This window comes from Bombina bombina, chromosome 1 (genome assembly GCF_027579735.1).
Source record: "Bombina bombina isolate aBomBom1 chromosome 1, aBomBom1.pri, whole genome shotgun sequence".
NCBI classification, from domain to species: domain Eukaryota; kingdom Metazoa; phylum Chordata; class Amphibia; order Anura; family Bombinatoridae; genus Bombina; species Bombina bombina.
Genome location: NC_069499.1, coordinates 594,520,318 through 594,545,744, shown reverse-complemented (window position 1 = coordinate 594,545,744; position 25,427 = coordinate 594,520,318). Strand labels below are relative to the sequence as shown.

The 25,427-nt window shown below is 39.7% G+C and overlaps 1 protein-coding gene across 1 annotated transcript in view; it reads right to left on the bottom strand.

Moving 5' to 3' along the window:
• Positions 1-25,427, bottom strand: part of FTCD (formimidoyltransferase cyclodeaminase) — a 96,309-nt gene that overhangs the window by 42,744 nt on the left and 28,138 nt on the right. The window contains exons 6-8 of the mRNA XM_053698897.1: positions 3,885-4,022; positions 3,608-3,739; positions 1,509-1,570 (exon numbers count right to left, since the gene is read on the bottom strand). Of these exons, the coding sequence (XP_053554872.1) occupies positions 1,509-1,570; positions 3,608-3,739; positions 3,885-4,022 (332 nt within the window). The remainder of the gene's footprint in view (positions 1-1,508; positions 1,571-3,607; positions 3,740-3,884; positions 4,023-25,427) is intronic.

Here is a 25,427-nt window from a genome sequence, read left to right as displayed (position 1 = left end):
AGGAAAGTTGAACATTCTGAGTCAAGGCAAATAAATGTTTGAATACATATATTTAGAACTTTATAAACAAAGTGCCCAACCATAGCTTGGAGTGTCACAGAAAATAAGATTTACTTACCCCAGGACACTCATCTACATGTTTGTAGAAAGCCAAACCAGTACTGAAACGAGAATCAGCAGAGGTAATGGTATATATATAAGAGTATATCGTCGATCTGAAAAGGGAGGTAAGAGATGAATCTCTACGACCGATAACAGAGAACCTATGAAATAGACCCCGTAGAAGGAGATCACTGCATTCAAATAGGCAATACTCTCTTCACATCCCTCTGACATTCACTGCACGGTGAGAGGAAAACCGGGCTCCAACTTGCTGCGGAGCGCATATCAACGTAGAATCTAGCACAAACTTACTTCACCACCTCCATCGGAGGCAAAGTTTGTAAAACTGAATTGTGGGTGTGGTGAGGGGTGTATTTATAGGCATTTTGAGGTTTGGGAAACTTTGCCCCTCCTGGTAGGAATGTATATCCCATACGTCACTAGCTCATGGACTCTTGCTAATTACATGAAAGAAATCTAATTCATCTATGTGCATTAAAATTTTGACCATAATGTCCCTTTAATTGGCACCATGATGATTTCTATGATTGATTGCTATTTGGACTTGGGGAGTCTTTGGTCTTCTATGCTTTGCTATTTGATTTACAAAAGTTCATAGAATATACATGTGTTTTGAGATTGGCTGATTTCTGTCACATGATACAGGGAAAAAAAATTCTACTGTATCTGATGGGTTTTTTTAAACACTTTAAGGGGAGGGGAAAATCAGATTTTTAGTTTAAATTGGTCTTTAAGTTCTTTACCCATCTTTATTCTCCTGTACTGTCTGTGCATTGTCATTATATGCTGTGGTTCTCTTCAATAAAAAGTAATTAATAATACTTTAACAAAAAAAAAAAGGTAACCTGAGTCAGTTATGTTGTGCAGAATTACAATTATATTTTCCCAGTAGATTTTCTTAATAGATTTATACTGCTGCATGTTGCAAGAGGATTTTTTTCAGCAAAGGAAGTGCTACATATATCAGCTTAATCCAATGCAGTCTACGGGGCCTATTTATTATTGTGCTAGTGGACATGATCCGATATTGCGGATCATGTCCGCTGCACATCGATAAATGCCTACAGCATGCGCTCTCGGCATTTATCATTGCACCAGCAGTTCTTGTGAACTGCTAGTGCAATACTGCCCCCTGCAGATTTGCGGCAAATCAGCCGCTAGCAGGGGTGTCAAGCAACCCGATCATATTCGATCGGGTTGATTTCTGTCCGCCGCCTCAGAGCAGATGGACAGGTTATGGAGCTGCGGTCTTTTGACGGCTGCTTCATAAACTTCTGTTTCCGGTGAGCCTGAAAGCTTGCCAGAAACACGGGGCATCAAGCTCCATACGGAGCTGGATAAATATGCCCCTATAAATGTAAAGATGACAGATTCTTGGCACTTACTCAATGATTCTTTTCCGAGGTTCAAATGGAGCCAGAGAGTCCAAGCCAAGCCGGTTAATGACCTGCAATTCAAAACACAACATTAAGGACTAGGAGCATCAAATTACTCAATTATTAAAGGGACATAAAACCCAACATTTTTCTTTTTAGGATTCATGCACATTTCCAATTTACCTCTATTATAAAATTTGCTTCATTCTCATGTTTATTCTTTGTTGAAGAGATATAAGATGGGTAGCCTGCACATGATTGTAGCACTGCTGCTATCTGGTGCTCTTGCTAATGTATATCATTGTTGCAAACAAATATAGTGTTGCAGACAGTGCAAGCTCCTGAATTTACCTTCCTGCCATTCAACAAAGTAGAACAAGAAAACAACATTTTGAAAATAGAATAGATTGATAAGTTGTTTAAAATGGTATGGTCTATCTGAATTATGAAAATCATTTTTTGGGGGTTTTATGTCCCTTTAAAGAAGGTCTTTAAGTTTCTATCAGACATAACAGAGCGGGCGGTCCTGCTCAGTTAGGTTTGGCTGGGGGACATCAGGGTGATATGATCCAAACCCTTCAATGGGGACTGGCAACAATTCAAAATAGGAGACACTCACATGCCAGAACTGGCAAAGCTGGGACTGGAGGTTCTTACAGCCACCATTTAGGATAATGAAGATCTCATCAACTGAAAGTACAGCATGACCAAGGAAAGAATAAGGCGTCCTTTTAGATCATTAGCAAAGGATTACAGGGCATCTGCCACTTTGTATGGCAATTTCACAAATCTGAATGACTATGAGGTATCAGAAATAAACAAATAGAAATGGATCTATAGCCTTGGCAATAGACAGCAGGGTGGTGTGAGTCAGTCCAACATACAGCGTTACAAAGGGTATCCAGCATTCCTTGGTCAGTCTGTACTTTTCATTATCCTAAACGGTGGCTGTAAGAACCTCCAGCCCCAGCTTTGCCAGTTCTGGCTTGTGAGTGTCTCCTATTCAAAATTGTTGCCAGTCCTCATTGAAGGGTTTGGATCATATCACCCTGACATCTTCCAGCCAAACCTAACTGATGAGCAGGACAGCCCGGCTCTGTTATATCTGATAGAAACTTAAAGGGATGGTAAACTCAGTATAGGGTGAATATGTTATAGGTATTATCAAATCATATTAAATTGTCTCCTGAAATTTCGCTAAAAACATGAAATAGCCATTTACTTACAATTTCCAAATCAAGAATCTATCCGTTCCGTAAAATCGCCAGCCCACCGTGATGTCACATTGATTTTCCCTGCCTGTGTCCAATCATCTATCCAGTCGCTAGACAGGCTCTTTGCAGTACAATTTTTGCGCATGCGCCCTAACGATCAGTCCCGACGATCCTAACAACCAAACAACCTCATCAAAATCCGTCTAAGAATTTGCGCGTGCACGGTCGATTTCACGCATGCGTCTTACCAATAGAGAAACAGAAATATTATTAGGGAAAAGAATAACCGTTGGTAAGATCGCTCGCACACCCGCTAGACACCAAATGAGCGTTCGCAATGTGAAAAGTAAACATTGACTGTCACGAGTCAATGTTTACTTCCTAGACGTCATGCAAACAAATGCGCATGCGTTAACAATTAGAATATCGTGAACGAGCAATCAGGATGACGTAAGGAGAGGGTGGAGAGAGGACTAAGGACATAGTGTGGTTACGGGCATGTAAGAGGGGCGGAGCGAGGCGGGGAGATGCGGAGCAAACAGGTTACAAAAGATTAGGAAAATTGTTTATAAATTACATACAAAAATAAAAAAAGAATAATGCGGTTTGATCATATATACCTATAACAGTGTAAATATGAATTTGAAAATTAAAAGAGTTTACCATCACTTTAAAGACCTTATTTAAAAAGGGACATAAAACCCAAAAATTATCTTTCACAATTCAGATAGACAATACCATTTTAAACAACTTTCTAATTTATTCTATTCTCAAAATTTGTCTCAGCCAGAACTGGTTGATGGGTGGGTGTCTCAAGAATCAAACAACACATTTCTTTTTTTTCTTTTTTTTTATCATCAGTGGTACTAAAATAGGGTTATTTTTCTTTCTCACCAGTCGAATTTTGTGCTCCTCTTCTAATACAAACAGATTTTCCTTCTTTATATAATACTCTGCTGAATCCAGTAGCGCTTGAAGGGGGATAAGACCCACCAACTGGGAGCCAAGTACAGGAAGTTTCATCTCCTGTGAAAAGAGATGAGTACAAATGGGGTTTAAAGAGCTACTTTACTCTAATTTTGGAATTAAATGGTTGCATTGCATTAAATGGACAATGTTACATAAAAGATTTCATATTATTACAGAAGCAAATGATGTACTTTACAGGTACCTTGGCATCTGTGCGCACTTCTTCATATACCATATGAAGAGGGGTCACTTCATAATCCAACAGATTTGCAGAGACCTGGGCCAAATTTTCCTCCTGTAAAAACCATCCAAGAGCCTGGACCTTCTTAAGACGACCAGGCTGCAATTGTGAATATTAAAAATAAATGCATAAGTGTCACAAATCTCTGTTAAAGGGACATATTACTCAAAATTGTAATATTCTGTTTCATCTAAAAGAATATTTTAAAATGTTCTGCTGTGTGTTCAATAAACTAGTGAGTTTTTGCAAGTTGACATGTTAAACTGATGCACTTTCATATACAGGACAGTAGATATTTGGATAATATTTCCCTTTAATATTAAAAATACCTTATCTTCAACATAAGAGTTAAAAGGAATATGAAATCCAACATTTCTCTCTCTTTTGATTCAGATAGAGCATACAATTTTAATCTACTTTTCAAATCACCTTCATTTCATTCTTTTGGTATACTTTGTTAAAGGAGCTGCAATGCACTATTGGGAACTAGCTGAACACATTGGTTGATCCAATGAGAAGCAGCATATTTGAACAGCTACCTAGTAGTGCTTTGCTGCTAACCAGGCCTATCTAGGTATGTTTTCAACAAAGGATTCCAAGATAAAAACAAAACAAATTAGATAATAGAAGTAAAACTGCATGCTCATGAAGAAAAAAAAAAAAAAAAAAAAAACAAAAAAAAAAAAAGGAGAAAAAACAAACAAAAAAAAAAAAAAAAAAAAACCATAATTTATTGAAGAACTTACCTGATAAATTAATTTCTTTCATATTAGCAAGAGTCCATGAGCTAGTGACGTATGGGATATACATTCCTACCAGGAGGGGCAAAGTTTCCCAAACCTCAAAATGCCTATAAATACACCCCTCACCACACCCACAAATCAGTTTAACGAATAGCCAAGAAGTGGGGTGATAAGAAAAAAGTGTGAAAGCATAAAAAATAAGGAATTGGAATAATTGTGCTTTATACAAAAAAAATCATAACCACCATAAAAAGGGTGGGCCTCATGGACTCTTGCTAATATGAAAGAAATGAATTTATCAGGTAAGTTCTTACATAAATTATGTTTTCTTTCATGTAATTAGCAAGAGTCCATGAGCTAGTGACGTATGGGATATAAATACCCAAGATGTGGAACTTCCACGCAAGAGTCACTAGAGAGGGAGGGATAAAATAAAGACAGCCAATTCCGCTGAAAAATAATCCACAACCCAAAAAAGTGAAATAAATTGATTGAAACTATAAACAGAAGAATCAAACTGAAACAGCTACCTGAAGTACTTTGCATACTTTTACTAAATTCTACCATTTTGATGTTTTTTCTTCTTCTGAAGCAGTTTTTGGTAGAAAAGAAGACCAAGTAGCTGCTTTTCAAATTTGATCAACTGAAGCTTCATTCCTAAACGCCCAGGAAGTAGAAACTGACCGGGTAAAACTGAGGCGGAGTTTTACCCGACTCAACATAAGCATGATGAATCAAAGACTTTAACCAAGATGCCAGAGAAATGGCAGAGGCCTTCTGGCCTTTCCTGGAACCGGAAAAGATAACAAATAGACTAGAAGTCTTTCGGAAATCTTTAGTAGCTTCAACATAATATTTCAAAGCTCTAACTACATCCAAAGAATTCAACGATCTTTCCTTAGAATTCTTAGGATTAGGACATAATGAAGGAACCACAATTTCTCTACTAATGTTGTTAGAATTCACAACCTTAGGTAAAAATTTAAATGAAGTTCGCAACACCGCCTTATCCTGATGAAAAATCAGAAAAGGAGACTCACAAGAAAGAGCAGATAATTCAGAAACTCTTCTAGCAGAAGAGATGGCCAAAAGAAACAAATCTTTCCAAGAAAGTAATTTAATAGCCAGTGAATGCATAGGTTCAAACAGAGGAGCTTGAAGAGCCCTCAAAACCAAATTCAAACTCCAAGGAGGAGAAATTGACTTAATGACAGGTTTAATACGAACCAAAGCCTGTACAAAACAATGAATATCAGGAAGATTAGCAATCTTTCTGTGAAACAGCACAGAGAGAGCAGAAATTTGTCCTTTCAAGGAACTTGCAGACAAGCCTTTATCCAGACCATCCTGGAGAAACTGTAAAATTCTAGGAATTCTAAAAGAATGCCAAGAAAAATGATGAGAAGAACACCAAGCAATGTAAGTCTTCCAGACTCGATAATATATCTTCCTAGACACAGATTTACGAGCCTGCAACATAGTATTAATTACGGAGTCAGAGAAACCTCTATGACTGAGAATCAAGCGTTCAATCTCCATACCTTCAAATTTAATGATTTGAGATCCTGATGGAAAAAAGGGAAAAAGGGTGTGTGTACAAGCGCTAAGGTAATCCCCAAGCTGTATCCAAACAGAGATCCTAACCAACCTCCAAAAAATATGCACAAGTAGTAAGAAGTGAATACAGCGCCAACAAGAGGCCAAGGGATAAATATACTCAGAGAGATAAAAGAAGATTATTTAATGAACCATGTTAAAAAGCATCAGTAATAAAAGACTATATATAAAAAATGTAAAAAGCACATATAAATAAAATTACAAATACAGGAATATCTTACAGAAGCGGCTCAAAGGGCCAAAGCTGATAATTACAATAAAAACAGAGGTAATAACAGGTGATCAGTGTGAGTGGTACACCAGAATAAGAGTGTATACTGATAAAACAGAATTAGCCTAAGTACAACTGTAGCAAGTGCATCAAGCAAAAAACTAATAAACAATAATACAAACAATAGTGTTCAAAATTAGTGTTACAAAAATAGTGTTCCAAAAAGTAGAAAAATGCACTGCAGTGCAAAAAAAGGGGGGTAGCAAAATAATTGTATAGATACAATCAAATAGTGAGTGAGTGCAAATGTATATAAAAATGCTAGCTACTTAATCCAGTGAGGTTAAGATATAATTAAATAAAATACACAATATGCAATAACATAAAAAATAAAATACACAATATGCAATAACATAAAAAATAAAATATAAAATATAATCCAAAAAAGTGTTCAAAAAGTTGATCAACAAATGTTAGTGAAGAACAAAAATAAGTCAATCAAAACTAAAAAATGGAAAAAATGGGTGATGAAAAGCAAGGTGAAAGTGAGGAAATTGATTCCTTCCAATGTTAGTTACTTTAACAGATCCAAATTCCTGAGTGTGGTTGCTGAAGTAGCTGATTGGATCTTAGCACCTGTCAGCTGCTCCTATGGTATCCTAAAAAGTGTCCCTGTAAAAAAAGAAATTCACAACATAGTGTATCCAATATTAGAATGAAGTAAAGATTAAAGTAATGCTTACCAATATGTCAACGAGTTTCTGCCCTCAAAAAAAGGGCCTTTCTCAAGATCCTGATGGAAAAAAGGACCTTGCGAAAGAAGGTCTGGTCTTAACGGAAGAGTCCAAGGTTGGCAAGTAGCCATCCGAACAAGATCCGCATACCAAAACCTGTGAGGCCATGCTGGAGCCACCAGCAGAACAAACTAACGCTCCTTTAGAATCTTGGAGATCACTCTTGGAAGAACTAGAGGCGGAAAGATATAGGCAGGATGATACTTCCAAGGAAGTGACAATGCATCCACTGCCTCCGCCTGAGGATCGCTGGATCTGGACAGATACCTGGGAAGCTTCTTGTTTAGATGAGAAGCCATCAGATCTATTTCTGGAAATCCCCAGATTTGAACAATCTGAAGAAAAACTTCTGGGTGAAGAGAACATTCGGCCGGATGTAACGTCTGGCGGCTGAGAAAATCCGTTTCCCAATTGTCTATACCTGGGATGTGAACCGCAGAAATTAGACAGGAGCTGGATTCCGCCCATACAAGTATTCGAGATACTTCTTTCATAGCCAGAGGACTGTGAGTCCCTCCTTGATGATTGACATATGCCACGGTTGTGACATTGTCCGTCTGAAAACAAATTAACGATTCTTTCTTCAGAATAGGCCACGACTGAAGAGCTCTGAAAATCGCACGGAGTTCCAAAATGTTGATTGGTAATCTCGCCTCCTGAGATTTCCAAACCCCCTGCGCTGTCAGAGACCCCCATACAGCTCCCCAACCTGTCAGACTCGCATCTGTTGAGATCACAGTCCAGGATGGAAGAACAAAAGAAGCCCCCTGAACTAGACGATGGTGGTCTGTCCACCACGTCAGAGTGTCGAACAATCGGATTTAAAGATATTAACTGATATCTTTGTATAATCCCTGCACCACTGGGTCAGCATACAGAGCTGAAGAGGTCGCATGTGAAAACGAGCAAAGGGGATCGCGTCCGATGCAGCAGTCATAAGACCTAGAATTTCCATGCATAAGGCTACCGAAGGGAATGATTGAGACTAAAGGTTTCGACAGGCTGAAACCAACTTCAGATGTCTTTTGTCCGTTAGAGACAGAGTCATGGACACTGAATCCATCTGGAAACCTAAAAAGGTTACCCTTGTCTGAGGAATCAATGAACTTTTTGGTAAATTGATCCTCCAACCATGTTCTTGAAGAAACAATATAAGTTGATTCGTATGAGATTCTGCTAAATGTGAAGACTGAGCAAGTACCAAGATATCGTCCAAATAAGGAAATACCACAATACCCTGTTCTCTGATTACAGATAGCAGGGCACCGAGAACCTTTGTAAAAATCCTTGGAGCTGTTGCTAGGCCGAATGGCAGAGAAACAAATTGGTAATGCTTGTCTAGAAAAGAGAATCTCAGAAACTGATAGTGATCTGGATGAATCGGAATATGCAGATATGCATCCTGCAAATCTATTGTGGACATATAATGCCCTTGCTGAACAAAAAGGTAGAATAGTCCTTATAGTTACCATTTTGAATGTTGGTATCCTTACATAACGATTCAATATTTTTAAATCCAGAACTGGTCTGAAGGAATTCTCCTTCTTTGGCACGATGAATAGATTTGAGTAAAAACCCAGCCCCTGTTCCAGAACTGGAACTGGCACAATTACTCCAGCCAACTCTAGATCTGAAACACATTTCAGAAATGCTTGAGCTTTCACTGGATGTAATGGAACGCGAGAAAGAAAATATCTTCTTGCAGGAGGGCTTATCTTGAAACCTATTCTGTACCCTTGTGAAACAATGTTCTGAATCCAAAGACTGTGAATCGAATTGATCCAAATTTCTTTGAAAAATCGTAATCTGCCCCCTACCAGCTGGGCTGGAATGAGGGCCCCACCTTCATGTGGACTTGGGAGCTTGTTTTGGCTTTCTAAAAGGTTTGGATTTATTCCAGACCGGAGATGGTTTCCAAACAGAAACTGTTCCTGTAGAGGAAGGATTGGGCTTTTGCTCCTTATTCTGACGAAAGGAACGAAAACTATTAGCAGCCCTATATTTACCTTTAGATTTTTTATCCTGTGGTAAAAAAGTTCCTTTTCCTCCAGTAACAGTTGAGATAATAGAATCCAACTGTGAACCAAACAATTTATTACCTTGGAAAGAGAGGGAAAGCAAAGTTGACTTAGAAGACATATCAGCATTCCAAGTTTTAAGCCATAAAGCTCTTCTAGCTAAAATAGCTAAAGACATATACCTGATATCAACCCTAATGATATCAAAGATGGCATCACAAATAAAGTTATTAGCATGTTGAAGAAGATTAACAATGCTATGAGAATTATGATCTGTTACTTGTTGTGCTAAAGCCTCTAACCAGAAAGTTGAAGCTGCAGCAACATCTGCCAAAGATATAGCAGGTCTAAGAAGATTACCTGAACATAAATAGGCTTTTCTTACAAAGGATTCAATCTTCCTATCTAATGGATCCTTAAAGGAAGTACTATCTGCCCTAGGAATAGTAGTACGTTTAGCAAGAGTAGAGATAGCCCCATCAATTTTAGGGATTTTGTCCCAAAACTCTAATCTGTCAGATGGCACAGGATACAATTTTTTAAACCTTTTAGAAGGAGTAAAAGAATTACCCAGATTATTCCATTCCCTGGAAATTACTTCAGAAATAGCATCAGGGACAGGAAAAACTTCCGGAATAACCACAGGAGGTTTAAAAACCGTATTTAAACGTTTAGATTTAGTATCAAGAGGACCAGATTCCTCTATTTCTAATGCAATTAAGACTTCTTTAAGTAAAGAACGAATAAATTCCATTTTAAATAAATATGAAGATTTATCAGTATCAATCTCTGAAACAGACTCCTCTGAACCAGAGAAATTATTATCAGAAACAGAATCAGAATGGTGATGTTCATTTAAAAATTCATCTGAAAAATGAGAAGTTTTAAAAGACCTTTTACGTTTACTGGAAGGAGGAATAACAGACATAGCCTTCTTAATAGATTTAGAAACAAAATCTCTTATGTTAACAGGAACACCCTGAGCATTAGATGTTGAAGGAACAGCAACAGGTAATGGAACATTACTAAAGGAAATATTCTCTGCATTAGCAAGTTTATCATGAAATTTATCACAAACAACAGCTGGAGGGACAGTTACCACAAGTTTACAACAAATACACTTAACTTTGGTAGATTCAGCATCAGGCAGCGAATTTCCAGAAGTAGCTTCTGATTCAGGGTCAACCTGAGACATCTTGCAATATGTAATAGAAAAAACAACATATAAAGCAAAATTTATCAAATTCCTTAAATGACAGTTTCAGGAATGGGAAAGAATGCCAATGAACAAGCTTCTAGCAACCAGAAGCAAATAAACAATGAGACTTAAATAATGTGAAGACAATAATGACGCCAATATTTTTTAGCGCCAAAAAAGACGCCCACATTATTTGGCGCCTAAATGCTTTGGCGCCAAAAATGACGCCACATCCGGCGACGCCGACATCTTTGGTGCAAAAAACGTAAAAAAAATGACGCAAATACAAAACAACTTCCGGTGACACGTATGACACCGGAAATTACAAGGAAAAATTTTTTTGGGCCAAAAAACATAATTTATGTAAGAACTTACCTGATAAATTCATTTCTTTCATATTAGCAAGAGTCCATGAGCTAGTGACGTATGGGATATACATTCCTACCAGGAGGGGCAAAGTTTCCCAAACCTCAAAATGCCTATAAATACACCCCTCACCACACCCACAATTCAGTTTAACGAATAGCCAAGAAGTGGGGTGATAAAAAAGTGCAAAAGCATATAAAATAAGGAATTGGAATAATTGTGCTTTATACAAAAAATCATAACCACCACAAAAAAAGGGCGGGCCTCATGGACTCTTGCTAATATGAAAGAAATGAATCAGGTAAGTTCTTACATAAATTATGTTTTCTTTCATGTAATTAGCAAGAGTCCATGAGCTAGTGACGTATGGGATAATGATTACCCAAGATGTGGATCTTTCCACACAAGAGTCACTAGAGAGGGAGGGATGAAATAAAGACAGCCAATTCCTGCTGAAAATAATTCACACCCAAAATAAAGTTTAATGAAAAACATAAGCAGAAGATTCAAACTGAAACCGCTGCCTGAAGTTCTTTTCTACCAAAAACTGCTTCAGAAGAAGAAAATACATCAAAATGGTAGAATTTAGTAAAAGTATGCAAAGAGGACCAAGTTGCTGCTTTGCAAATCTGATCAATCGAAGCTTCATTCCTAAACGCCCAGGAAGTAGAAACTGACCTAGTAGAATGAGCTGTAATCCTCTGAGGCGGAGTTTTACCCGACTCAACATAGGCAAGATGAATTAAAGATTTCAACCAAGATGCCAAAGAAATGGCAGAAGCTTTCTGGCCTTTTCTAGAACCGGAAAAGATAACAAATAGACTAGAAGTCTTACGGAAAGACTTAGTAGCTTCAACATAATATTTCAAAGCTCTAACAACATCCAAAGAATGCAACGATTTCTCCTTAGAATTCTTAGGATTAGGACATAATGAAGGAACCACAATTTCTCTACTAATGTTGTTGGAATTCACAACTTTAGGTAAAAAATCAAAAGAAGTTCGCAACACCGCCTTATCCTGATGAAAAATCAGAAAAGGAGACTCACAAGAAAGAGCAGATAATTCAGAAACTCTTCTGGCAGAAGAGATTGCCAAAAGGAACAAAACTTTCCAAGAAAGTAATTTAATGTCCAATGAATGCATAGGTTCAAACGGAGGAGCTTGAAGAGCCCCCAGAACCAAATTCAAACTCCAAGGAGGAGAAATTGACTTAATGACAGGTTTTATACGAACCAAAGCTTGTACAAAACAATGAATATCAGGAAGAATAGCAATCTTTCTGTGAAAAAGAACAGAAAGAGCAGAGATTTGACCTTTCAAGGAACTTGCGGACAAACCCTTATCTATTCCATCCTGAAGAAACTGTAAAATTCTCGGTATTCTAAAAGAATGCCAAGAAAAATGATGAGAAAGACACCAAGAAATATAAGTCTTCCAGACTCTATAATATATCTCTCTAGATACAGATTTACGCGCCTGTAACATAGTATTAATCACAGAGTCAGAGAAACCTCTTTGACCAAGAATCAAGCGTTCAATCTCCATACCTTTAAATTTAAGGATTTCAGATCCTGATGGAAAAAAGGACCTTGCGACAGAAGGTCTGGTCTTAACGGAAGAGTCCACGGTTCGCAAGAGGCCATCCGGACCAGATCCGCATACCAAAACCTGTGAGGCCATGCCGGAGCTACCAGCAGAACAAACGAGCATTCCTTCAGAATCTTGGAGATTACTCTTGGAAGAAGAACTAGAGGCGGAAAGATATAGGCAGGATGATACTTCCAAGGAAGTGATAATGCATCCACTGCCTCCGCCTGAGGATCCCGGGATCTGGACAGATACCTGGGAAGTTTCTTGTTTAGATGAGACGCCATCAGATCTATTTCTGGAAGTTCCCACATTTGAACAATCTGAAGAAATACCTCTGGGTGAAGAGACCATTCGCCCGGATGCAACGTTTGGCGACTGAGATAATCCGCTTCCCAATTGTCTATACCTGGGATATGAACCGCAGAGATTAGACAGGAGCTGGATTCCGCCCAAACCAGAATTCGAGATACTTCTTTCATAGCCAGAGGACTGTGAGTCCCTCCTTGATGATTGATGTATGCCACAGTTGTGACATTGTCTGTCTGAAAACAAATGAACGATTCTCTCTTCAGAAGAGGCCAAAACTGAAGAGCTCTGAAAATTGCACGAAGTTCCAAAATATTGATCGTAATCTCACCTCCTGAGATTCCCAAACTCCTTGTGCCGTCAGAGATCCCCACACAGCTCCCCAACCCGTGAGACTTGCATCTGTTGAAATTACAGTCCAGGTCGGAAGCACAAAAGAAGCTTCCTGAATCAAACAATGGTGATCTGTCCACCACGTTAGAGAGTGTCGTACAATCGGTTTTAAAGATATTATTTGAGATATCTTTGTGTAATCCTTGCACCATTGATTCAGCATACAGAGCTGAAGAGGTCGCATGTGAAAACGAGCAAAGGGGATCGCGTCCGATGCAGCAGTCATAAGACCTAGAATTTCCATGCATAAGGCTACCGAAGGGAATGATTGTGACTGAAGGTTTCGACAAGCTGAAATCAATTTTAGACGTCTCTTGTCTGTTAAAGACAGAGTCATGGACACTGAATCTATCTGGAAACCCAGAAAGGTCACCCTTGTCTGTGGAATCAATGAACTTTTTGGTAAATTGATCCTCCAACCATGATCTTGAAGAAACAAGACAAGTCGATTCGTATGAGATTCTGCTAAATGTAAAGACTGAGCAAGTACCAAGATATCGTCCAAATAAGGAAATACCACAATACCCTGTTCTCTGATTACAGACAGAAGGGCACCGAGAACCTTTGTAAAAATTCTTGGAGCTGTAGCTAGGCCAAACGGCAGAGCCACAAACTGGTAATGCTTGTCCAGAAAAGAGAATCTCAGGAACTGATAATGATCTGGATGAATCGGAATATGCAGATATGCATCCTGTAAATCTATTGTGGACATATAATGCCCTTGCTGAACAAAAGGCAAGATAGTCCTTACAGTTACCATTTTGAACGTAGGTATCCTTACATAACGATTCAATATTTTTAGATCCAGAACTGGTCTGAAGGAATTCTCCTTCTTTGGTACAATGAAGAGATTTGAATAAAACCCCATCCCCTGTTCCGGAACTGGAACTGGCATAATTACTCCAGCCAACTCTAGATCTGAAACACAATTCAGAAATGCTTGAGCTTTCACTGGATTTACTGGGACACGGGAAAGAAAAAATCTCTTTGCAGGAGGTCTCATCTTGAAACCAATTCTGTACCCTTCTGAAACAATGTTCTGAATCCAAAGATTGTGAACAGAATTGAACCAAATTTCTTTGAAAAAACGTAACCTGCCCCCTACCAGCTGAGCTGGAATGAGGGCCGCACCTTCATGTGGACTTAGAAGCAGGCTTTGCCTTTCTAGCAGGCTTGGATTTATTCCAGACTGGAGATGGTTTCCAAACTGAAACTGCTCCTGAGGATGAAGGATCAGGCTTTTGTTCTTTGTTGAAACGAAAGGAACGAAAACGATTATTAGTCCTGTTTTTACCCTTAGATTTTTTATCTTGTGGTAAAAAAGTTCCTTTCCCACCAGTAACAGTTGAGATAATAGAATCCAACTGAGAACCAAATAATTTGTTACCCTGGAAAGAAATGGAAAGTAGAGTTGATTTAGAAGCCATATCAGCATTCCAAGTCTTAAGCCATAAAGCTCTTCTAGCTAAAATAGCTAGAGACATAAACCTGACATCAACTCTAATAATATCAAAAATGGCATCACAGATAAAATTATTAGCATGCTGAAGAAGAATAATAATATTATGAGAATCATGATCTGTTACTTGTTGCGCTAAAGTTTCCAACCAAAAAGTTGAAGCTGCAGCAACATCAGCCAAAGATATAGCAGGTCTAAGAAGATTACCTGAACACAGATAAGCTTTTCTTAGAAAGGATTCAATTTTCCTATCTAAAGGATCCTTAAACGAAGTACCATCTGACGTAGGAATAGTAGTACATTTAGCAAGGGTAGAAATAGCCCCATCAACTTTAGGGATTTTGTCCCAAAATTCTAATCTGTCAGACGGCACAGGATATAATTGCTTAAAACGTTTAGAAGGAGTAAATGAATTACCCAATTTATCCCATTCTTTGGAAATTACTTCAGAAATAGCATTAGGAACAGGAAAAACTTCTGGAATAACCACAGGAGATTTAAATACCTAATCTAAACGTTTAGAATTAGTATCAAGAGGACCAGAATCCTCTATTTCTAAAGCAATTTGTACTTCTTTAAGTAAAGAACGAATAAATTCCATTTTAAATAAACATGAAGATTTATCAGCATCAATCTCTGAGACAGAATCCTCTGAACCAGAAGAATCATCAGAATCAGAATGATGATGTTCATTTAAAAATTCATCTGTAGAGAGAGAAGTTTTAAAAGATTTTTTATGTTTACTAGAAGGAGAAATAACAGACATAGCCTTCTTGATGGATTCAGAAACAAAATCTCTTATGTTATCAGGAACATTCTGCACCTTAGATGTTGAAGGAACTGCAACAGGCAATGGTACTTTACTAAAGGAAATATTATCTGCATTAACAAGTTTGTCATGACAATTAATACAAACAACAGCCGGAGGAATAGCTACCAAAAGTTTACAGCAGATACACTTAGCTTTGGTAGGTCCAGCACTAGACAGCGATTTTCCTGAAGTATCTTCTGACACATATTGCAAGATGTCTCACGTTGCATCTGAAAGAGAAAAAACAACATATAAAGCAAAATTAATCAAATTCCTTAAATGACAGTTTCAGGAATGGGAAAAAATGCCAAAGAACAAGCTTCTAGCAACCAGAAGCAATGAAAAATGAGACTTAAATAATGTGGAGACAAAAACGACGCCCATATTTTTTTAGCGCCAAATAAGACTCCCACATTATTTGGCGCCTAAATACTCTTGGCGCCAAAAATGACGCCACTTCCGGAACGCCGACATTTTTGGCGCAAAATAACGTCAAAAAATGACGCAACTTCCGGCGACACGTATGACGCCGGAAACGTTAAAGATTTTTTGCGCCAAAAAAGTCCGCGCCAAGAATGACGCAATAAAATGAAGCATTTTCAGCCCCCGCGAGCCTAACAGCCCACAGGGAAAAAAAGAGTCAAATTTTTGAAGGTAAGAAAAAATGATTAATTCAAATGCATTATCCCAAATATGAAACTGACTGTCTGAAAATAAGGAATGTTGAACATTCTGAGTCAAGGCAAATAAATGTTTGAATACATATATTTAGAACTTTATAAACAAAGTGCCCAACCATAGCTTAGAGTGTCACAGAAAATAAGATTTACTTACCCCAGGACACTCCTCTACATGTTTGTAGAAAGCCAAACCAGTACTGAAACGAGAATCAGCAGAGGTAATGGTATATAAATAAGAGTATATCGTCGATCTGAAAAGGGAGGTAAGAGATGAATCTCTACGACCGATAACAGAGAACCTATGAAATAGACCCCGTAGAAGGAGATCACTGCATTCAAATAGGCAATACTCTCCTCACATCCCTCTGACATTCACTGCACGCTGAGAGGAAAACCGGGCTCCAACTTGCTGCGGAGCGCATATCAACGTAGAATCTAGCACAAACTTACTTCACCACCTCCATAGGAGGCAACGTTTGTAAAACTGAATTGTGGGTGTGGTGAGGGGTGTATTTATAGGCATTTTGAGGTTTGGGAAACTTTGCCCCTCCTGGTAGGAATGTATATCCCATACGTCACTAGCTCATGGACTCTTGCTAATTACATGAAAGAAAAGTCAGAGCCAAGAATGACGCAATAAAATGAAGCATTTTCAGCCCCCGCGAGCCTAACAGCCCACAGGAAAAAAGTCAAATTTTTTAAGGTAAGAAAATTTTAATATTCAAATGCATTATCCCAAATAATGAAACTGACTGTCTGAAATAAGGAATATTGAACATCCTGAATCAAGGCAAATAAATGTTTGAACACATATATTTAGAACTTTATATAAAAGTGCCCAACCATAGCTTAGAGTGTCACAGAAAATAAGACTTACTTACCCCAGGACACTCCTCTACATGTAGTAGATAGCCAAACCAGTACTGAAACGAGAATCAGTAGAGGTAATGGTATATATAAGAGTATATCGTCGATCTGAAAAGGGAGGTAAGAGATGAATCTCTACGACCGATAACAGAGAACCTATGAAATAGACCCCGTAGAAGGAGATCATTGAATTCAAATAGGCAATACTCTCTTCACATCCCTCTGACATTCACTGCACACCGAGAGGAAAACCGGGCTCCAGCCTGCTGCGAAGCGCATATCAACGAAGAATCTAGCACAACCTTACTTCACCACCTCCAAGGGAGACAAAGTTTGTAAAACTGATTTGTGGGTGTGGTGAGGGGTGTATTTATAGGCATTTTGAGGTTTGGGAAACTTTGCCCCTCCTGGTAGGAATGTATATCCCATACGTCACTAGCTCATGGACTCTTGCTAATTACATGAAATAAAGAGAAAGAGGAAAAAGAAAGAGAAAGAGAAAACACAATTTATGCTTACCTGATAAATTTATTTCTCTTGTGGTGTATCCAGTCCACGGGTCATCCATTACTTGTGGGATATTCTCATTCCCAACAGGAAGTTGCAAGAGGACACCCACAGCAGAGCTGCAATATAGCTCCTCCCCTAACTGTCATAGCCAGTAATTCGACCGAAAACAAGCCGAGAAAGGAGGAACCATAGGGTGCAGTGGTTACTGTAGTTTAAATTTAAAAATTACCTGCCTTAAAATGACAGGGCGGGCCGTGGACTGGATACACCACAAGAGAAATACATTTATCAGGTAAGCATAAATTGTGTTTTCTCTTGTAAGGTGTATCCAGTCCACGGATCATCCATTACTTGTGGGATACCAATACCAAAGATAAAGTACACGGATGAAGGGAGGGACAAGGCAGGAACTTAAATGGAAGGAACCACTGCCCGTAAAACCTGTCTCCCAAATATAGCCTCCGAAGAAGCAAAAGTATCAAAATTTGTAAAATTTTGAAAAAATATGAAGCGAAGACCAAGTCATCGCCTTGCAAATCTGATCAAAAGAAGCCTCATTTTTAAAGGCCCAAGTGGAAGCCACAGCTCTAGTGGAATGCGCTGTAATCCTTTCAGGAGGCTGCTGTCCAGCAGTCTCATAGGCTAAGCGGATTAAGCTTCTTAGTCAAAAAGAAAAAGAGGTTGCCGAAGCCTTTTGACCTCTCCTCTGTCCAGAGTAGACAACAAACAAAGCAGATGTTTGACGAAAATCTTTAGTAGCTTCTAAGTAAAACTTTAAAGCACGGACCACGTCCAGATTGTGTAACACAAGGATGGAACAACAATCTCTTGATTGATATTCTTGTTAGATACCACCTTAGGTAAGAACCCAGGTTTGGTACGCAGGACTACCTTATCCGTATGAAAAATCAGATAAGGAGAATCACATTGTAAGGCAGATAGCTCAGAGACTCTACGAGCCGAGGAAATAGCTACCAAAAAAAGAACTTTCCAAGATAAAAGCTTGCAATCTATGGAATGAAGAGGTTCAAACGGAACTCCTTGAAGAACCTTAAGAACCAAGTTTAAGCTCCATGGTGGAGCAACAGGTTTAAACACAGGCTTGATTCTAACTAAAGCCTGACAAAATGCCTGAACGTCTGGAACATCTGCCAGACGCTTAACTAGCTGACAATCCTTTTTCCAAACCTTCTTGGAGAAAAGATAATATCCTAGCAATCCTGACCTTACTCCATGAGTAACCCTTGGATTCACACCAATAAAGATATCTACGCCATACCTTATGGTAAATTTTCCTGGTGACAGGCTTTCGTGCCTGTCTTAAGGTATCAATAACTGACTCGGAGAAGCCACGCTTTGATAAAATCAAGCGTTCAATCTCCAGGCAGTCAGCCTCAGAGAAATTAGATATGGATGGTTGAAAGGACCCTGAAGTAGAAGGTCCTATTTCAGAGGCAGAGACCATGGTGGAAAGGATGACATGTCCACTAGATCTGCATACCAGGTCCTGCATGGCCACGCAGGTGCTATCAGAATCACCAATGCTCTCTCCTGCTTGATCTTGGCAATCAGTCGAGGGAGCAGAGGAAACGGTGGAAACACATAAGCCAGGTTGAAAGACCAGGGCGCTGCTAGAGCATCTATCAGTGTCGCCTTGGGATCCCTGGACCTGGATCCGTAACACGGAAGCTTGGCATTCTGGCGAGACGCCATGAGATCCAGTTCTGGTTTGCCCCAACAATGAATCAGTTGTGCAAATACCTCCGGATGGAGTTCCCACTCTCCCGGATGAAAAGTCTGACGACTTAGAAAATCCGCCTCCCAGTGCTCTACACCTGGGATATGGATAGCTGATAGGTGGCAAGAGTGAATCTCTGCCCAGCGAATTATTTTTTAAACTTCTAACATCTCTAGGGAACTTCTCATTCCTCCTTGATGGTTGATGTAAGCTACAGTCGTGATGTTGTCCGACTGAAATCTGATGTACCTCAGGGTTGCTAACTGAGGCCAAGCCTGAAGAGCCTTGAATATCGCTCTTAGTTCCAGAATATTTAATGAAAGGAGAGACTCCTCCTGAGTCCATGATCCCTGAGCCTTCAGGGAGTTCCAGACTGCACCCCAACCTAGAAGGCTGGCATCTGTCGTAACAATTGTCCAATCTGGCCTGCGAAAGGTCATACCTTTGGACAGATGGACCCGAGATAGCCACCAGAGAAGAGAATCCCTGGTCTCTTGGTCCAGATTCAGTTGAGGGGACAAATCTGTGTAATCCCCGTTCCACTGACTGAGCATGCATAGTTGCAGCGGTCTGAGATGTAAGCGTGCAAACGGCACTATGTCCATTGCCGCTACCATTAAGCCGATTACTTCCATACACTGAACCACCGAAGGGCGCGGAATGGAATGAAGAACCCGGCAGGAATTTAGAAGCTTTGATAACCTGGACTCCGTCAGGTGAATTTTCATTTCTACAGAATCTATCAGAGTCCCTAGAAGGAAACTCTTGTGAGTGGGGATAGAGAACTCTTTTCCTCGTTCACTTTCCACCCATGCGACCACAGAAATGCCAGTACAGATACTCGTCGACTTACGACCTATGCGACTTACGGCCATCCGTACTTACGACTATCGGTCGCACTGAAGAGGCGATACGTGCGCAAAGGCGGTACTTGCGACCATCGGTCGCAAAGGCGGTACTTACGACCATCGGTCGCAAAGGCGGTACTTACGACCATCGGTCGCGCTGAGGGTGATGCTTATTTGCGTATGTGCGTAAAGGGGCAAGGCAGTGCTTGTGTGCGCAAAGGCGGTACTTACGTCCATCGGTCGCACTGAGGGTGATGCTTATTTGCGTATGTGCGTAAAGGGGCAAGGCAGTGCTTGTGTGCGCAAAGGCGGTACTTACGACCATCGGTCGCAAAGGCGGTACTTACGACCATCGGCAAGACAGTGCTTGTGTGCGCAAAGGCGGTGCTTGTGTGTGATGAGAAGTGACTGTAAGCAGCAGCCTTTGTATGGGTCTGACCATGTCGCAGTCCAAAAGGCCGGTACCGTGTAGTGGCAAAGAGGCTACAAAGAAGAGGAAAGCTCTTGATTTGGAGTTAAAAATGAAAGTAATAAAGCAGTATGACGAAGGTAAAAAAGTGAATGCGATTGCCCGTGATATGAAACTGTCGCATTCCACAGTTTCCACAATCATTAAGGACAAGGAACGCATACGTGAAGCTGTAAAAGGTTCCGCACCAATGAAATCAACAATAATAACAAAACAACGTCAAGGGCCCATTCATGAAATGGAGAAATTATTAATGTTGTGGATAGAAGATCAAATACAAAAACGTACACCCATAAGCCTTCTAACAATTCAGATGAAGGCTAAAAGTTTGTTTGAGACTTTAAAGGAGAAAGCTGGTGAGGATTACAAAGAGAATTTCCAGGCAAACACTGGATGGTTTAAACGTTTTAGAAGAAGATTCAGTCTGCATAATGTGCGGGTTTCAGGAGAAGCAGCAAGTGCAGATTCAGAAGCCGCTGCAAAGTTCATTGACACTTTGGATGAATTAATCCAAGAGGGAGGGTATTTACCTGAACAAATATTCAACGTTGATGAAACGGGTCTGTTCTGGAAACGGATGCCTGAGCGCACATACATTCACCAAGAATCAAAAACCATGCCAGGATTTAAAGCATTCAAGGATCGGGTAAGCTTGTTACTTGGAGGAAACGTTGTTGGTTTTAAGCTTAAGCCATTTCTTATCTATCGCTCAGAAAACCCACGTGCATTTAAAAACATTAATAAGCACACGCTGCCTGTGTATTACCGGTCAAATGCTAAATCGTGGATGACTCAGGCATTGTTCACAGACTGGTTTGTTAACTGTTTCATTCCCCAAGTTCGTGAATATTGCTTAGGGAAAGTAATCCAGTTCAAAATTTTAATGATTTTAGACAACGCACCTGGACATCCACCACACCTGGGTGACCTTAATCCTGATGTAAAAGTGGTTTATATGCCACCTAACACAACACCACTCATTCAACCTATGGACCAAGGGGCAATTGCCACGTTTAAAGCATACTACCTCAGATCTACATTCGCCCAAGCCATAGCTGCTACAGATGCTGATGATGACATAACATTGCGTGATTTTTGGAAAAGTTATAACATTCTTCAGTGCATAAAAAATATTGCAGCAGCGTGGGAGGATGTAACAGAAAAGTGCATGAATGGAATTTGGAAGAAGTGCCTAAAACGATATGTGACCAGATTTGAGAGATTTGAAACAGAGGAAGAGCTCGATGAAATTCGAGAAAACATTGTAAGACTTGCAAACAATCTTGAATTGGAATGTGAAGTGGAAGATGTAGAAGAGCTGTTAGATTATGAGTCAAAAGAACTTTCAAATGAAGATCTAATAGAACTGGAAGCAGAGAGAGTTGCAGAGGAAAATAGGAGAGAGGAAGAAGACAAAGAAGAAGAAGAGCCAGAGAAGAAATTCACTGCAAAGGGGTTGGCTGAAGGCTTTACATTGCTAAATAAAGCTGTCTCCTGTTTTGAAAACATGGACCAGAATGTTGAAAGATTTAACAAGGTTGACCGTCAAATTCAGGAAGCTGTGCGTGGCTATCGTGAAATCTATGAGGAGAAAAAGAAACAAACGCGTCAAACAAAGCTCAGCATGTTTTTTGAAAAGAACACTGCATCTGAAACCCCTCCAGCCTCAACTCACCAAGATGATAATACTGTAACTCTGATGACATAACTGTAAAAGTACAGTAAAAGAAAAATTTAAGTTCAGTTACTTTTCTTAAAAGTTTAAAGTAAAATAAGTGTTAAAGTTCCTGCAAACTACTGTACAGGTACAGTAAATGTTATGTTATTATTTGCATAGTACTACAGGTAGAGTACAAAAAAATGTTATTTTATTACAGTACAGGTACAGTACAGTAAATGTCAGTACAGTAATAGTATTTGCACAGTAAATGTTATGTTATTATTTGCACAGTACAGGTACAGTACAGTAAAGGTTATTTTATTATTCATACTGTGATGATACTGTATTAGTAAAGGAATTTAATTTAAAACAACTCTGGTGTTATTGTTATTATTAATCATGAAATGTCAGCCCAACACATCACACAATAGACCATATTATTTACATGCCATATATTTTGTCCGACTTACGTCCAAATCGTCTTACGACCGGAAGGTCAGAACGTAACGCGGTCGTAAGTCGACGAGTATCTGTACTACGACCGAATGAGACTTGGCAATTTGGAAGTTTGACGCCTGTATCAGGATGTCGTCTAAATAAGGGGCTACTGCTATGCCCCGCGGCCTTAGGACCGCCATAAGCGACCCTAGAACCTTTGTAAAGATTCTTGGGGCTGTAGCTAATCCCAAGGGAAGAGCTACAACTGGTAATGCCCGTCTTGAAAGGCAAACCTGAGAAACCGATGATGATCTTTGTGTATCGGAATGTGAAGATAAGCATCCTTTAGATCCACTGTAGTCATATATTGACCCTCCTGGATCAGTGGTAGGATGGTATGAATAGTTTCCATCTTGAACGACGGAACTTTGAGGAATTTGTTTAAGATCTTTAGATCCAAAATTGGTCTGAAGGTTCCCTCTTTTTTGGGAACCACAAACAGATTTGAGTAAAAACCCTGTCCCTGTTCCTCCTTTGGAACTGGATGGATCACTCCCATAACTAGGAGGTCTCGTACACAGTGTAAGAATGCCTCTCTCTTTATCTGGTGTGCAGATAATTGTGAAAGGTGAAATCTCCCTTTTGGGGGGGAAGCTTTGAAGTCCAGAAGATATCCCTGGGATATAATTTCCAACGCCCAGGGATCCTGAACATCTCTTGCCCACACCTGGGCAAAGAGTGAAAGTCTGCCCCCTACTAGATCCGTTCCCGGATAGAGGGCCGTTCCTTCATGCTGTCTTAGAGGCAGGAGCAGGCTTTTTTACCTGCTTACCTTTTTTCCAGGTCAGGTTTGGTCTCCAGACCGTCTTGGATTGAGCAAAAGTTCCCTCTTGTTTATTATTAGAGGAAGTTGATGCCGCACCTGCCTTGAAGTTTTGAAAGGCACGAAAATTAGACTGTTTGGCCCTAGATTTGGACCTGTCCTGAGGAAGGGCATGACCTTTTCCTCCAGTGATATCAGCAATAATCTCCTTCAACCAGGCCCGAATAGGGTCTGCCCCTTGAAGGGAATGTTAAGTAGCTTAGATTTTGAAGTCACGTCAGCTGACCATGATCTAAGCCATAGCGCTCTGCGCGCCTGTATAGCAAAACCAGAATTCTTAGCCGTTAGTTTAGTCAAATGAACAATGGCATCAGAATAAAAGAATTGGCTAGCTTAAGTGCTCTAAGTTTGCCAAGTATGTCATCCAATGGAGTCGCTACCTGTAAAGCCTCTTCCAGAGACTCATACCAGTACGCCGCAGCAGCAGTGACAGGGGCAATGCATGCAAGGGGCTGTAGGATAAAACCTTGTTGAATAAATATTTTCTTAAGGTAACCTAATTTTTTATCCATTGGATCTAAAAAAAAGCACAACTGTCCTCGACAGGGATAGTAGTATGCTTTACTAGAGTAGAAACTGCTCCCTCCACCTTAGGGACTGTCTGCCATAAGTCCCGTGCGGTGGCGTCTATTGGAATCATTTTTCTAAAAATAGGAGGGGAAGAGAACGGCACACCTGGTCTATCCCATTCCTTATTAATAATTTCTGTAAACCTTTTAGGTATTTGGAAAAACATCAGTACACACCGGCACTGCAAAGTATTTATCCAGTCTACACAATTTCTCTGGCACTGCAATGTTATCACAGTCATTCAGAGCAGCTAAAACCTCCCTAAGCAACACGCGGAGGTGTTCAAGCTTAAATTTAAATGTAGAAATATTAGAATCAGGTATCTTTCCTGAGTCATTAACATCACCCACTGACTGAAGCTCTCTTTCCTCAGCTTCTGCATATTGTGAGGCAGTATCAGACATGGTTCTTAAAGCGTCAGTATGCTCTGCATTTTGTCTCACCCCAGAGCTATCTCGCTAACCTCTAAGTTCAGGTAGTCTGGCTAATACCGCTGACAGTGTATTATCCATGACTGCCGCCATGTCTTGTAAAGTAAACGCTATGGGCGCCCTAGATGTACTTGGCGCCATTTGAGCGTGAGTCCCTTAAGCGGGAGTCAAAGGGTCTGACACGTGGGGAAAAGTTAGTCGGCATAACTTCCCCCTCGTCAGATTCCTCTGGTGATAAATTTTTTAAAGGCAGAAAATGATCTTTATTGCATAAAATGAAATCAGTACATTTGGTACACATTCTAAGGGGGGTTCCACCATGGCTTTTAAACATAATAAACAAGGAGTTTCTTCTATGTCAGACATGTTTATACAGAATAGCAATGAGACTAGCAAGCTTGGAAAACACTTTAAATCAAGTTAACAAGCAAATATAAAAAATGGTACTGTGCCTTTAAGAGAAACAAATTTTGTCAGAATTTGAAAAACAGTGAAAAAATGCAGTAAATCAAACGATATTTTTACAGTGTGTATAATAGGCTAACAGAGCATTGCACCCACTTGCAAATGGATGATTAACCCCTTAGTTAAAAAAAACGGATAAAAAAAACAAAATAGACGTTTAACAGTAACAACCAACTGCCACAGCCTTGCTGTGGCCCTACCTTCCCCAATAAATGACTTTGGAAAGCCTTTGGGCCCTTTAGAGATGTCCTATAGCATTCAGAGGGCCTTTGAGGGAAGCTGGATGTCACAGTTTGTAATTTTAACTGCACCAACTGTAACTTTTATACTATAACAGTGGAAATTGTTTCTAGTCAAAATTTAAGCCAGCCATGTGGAAAAAACTAGGCCCCAATAAAGTTTTATCACCAAAGCATATATAAAAACGATTAAACATG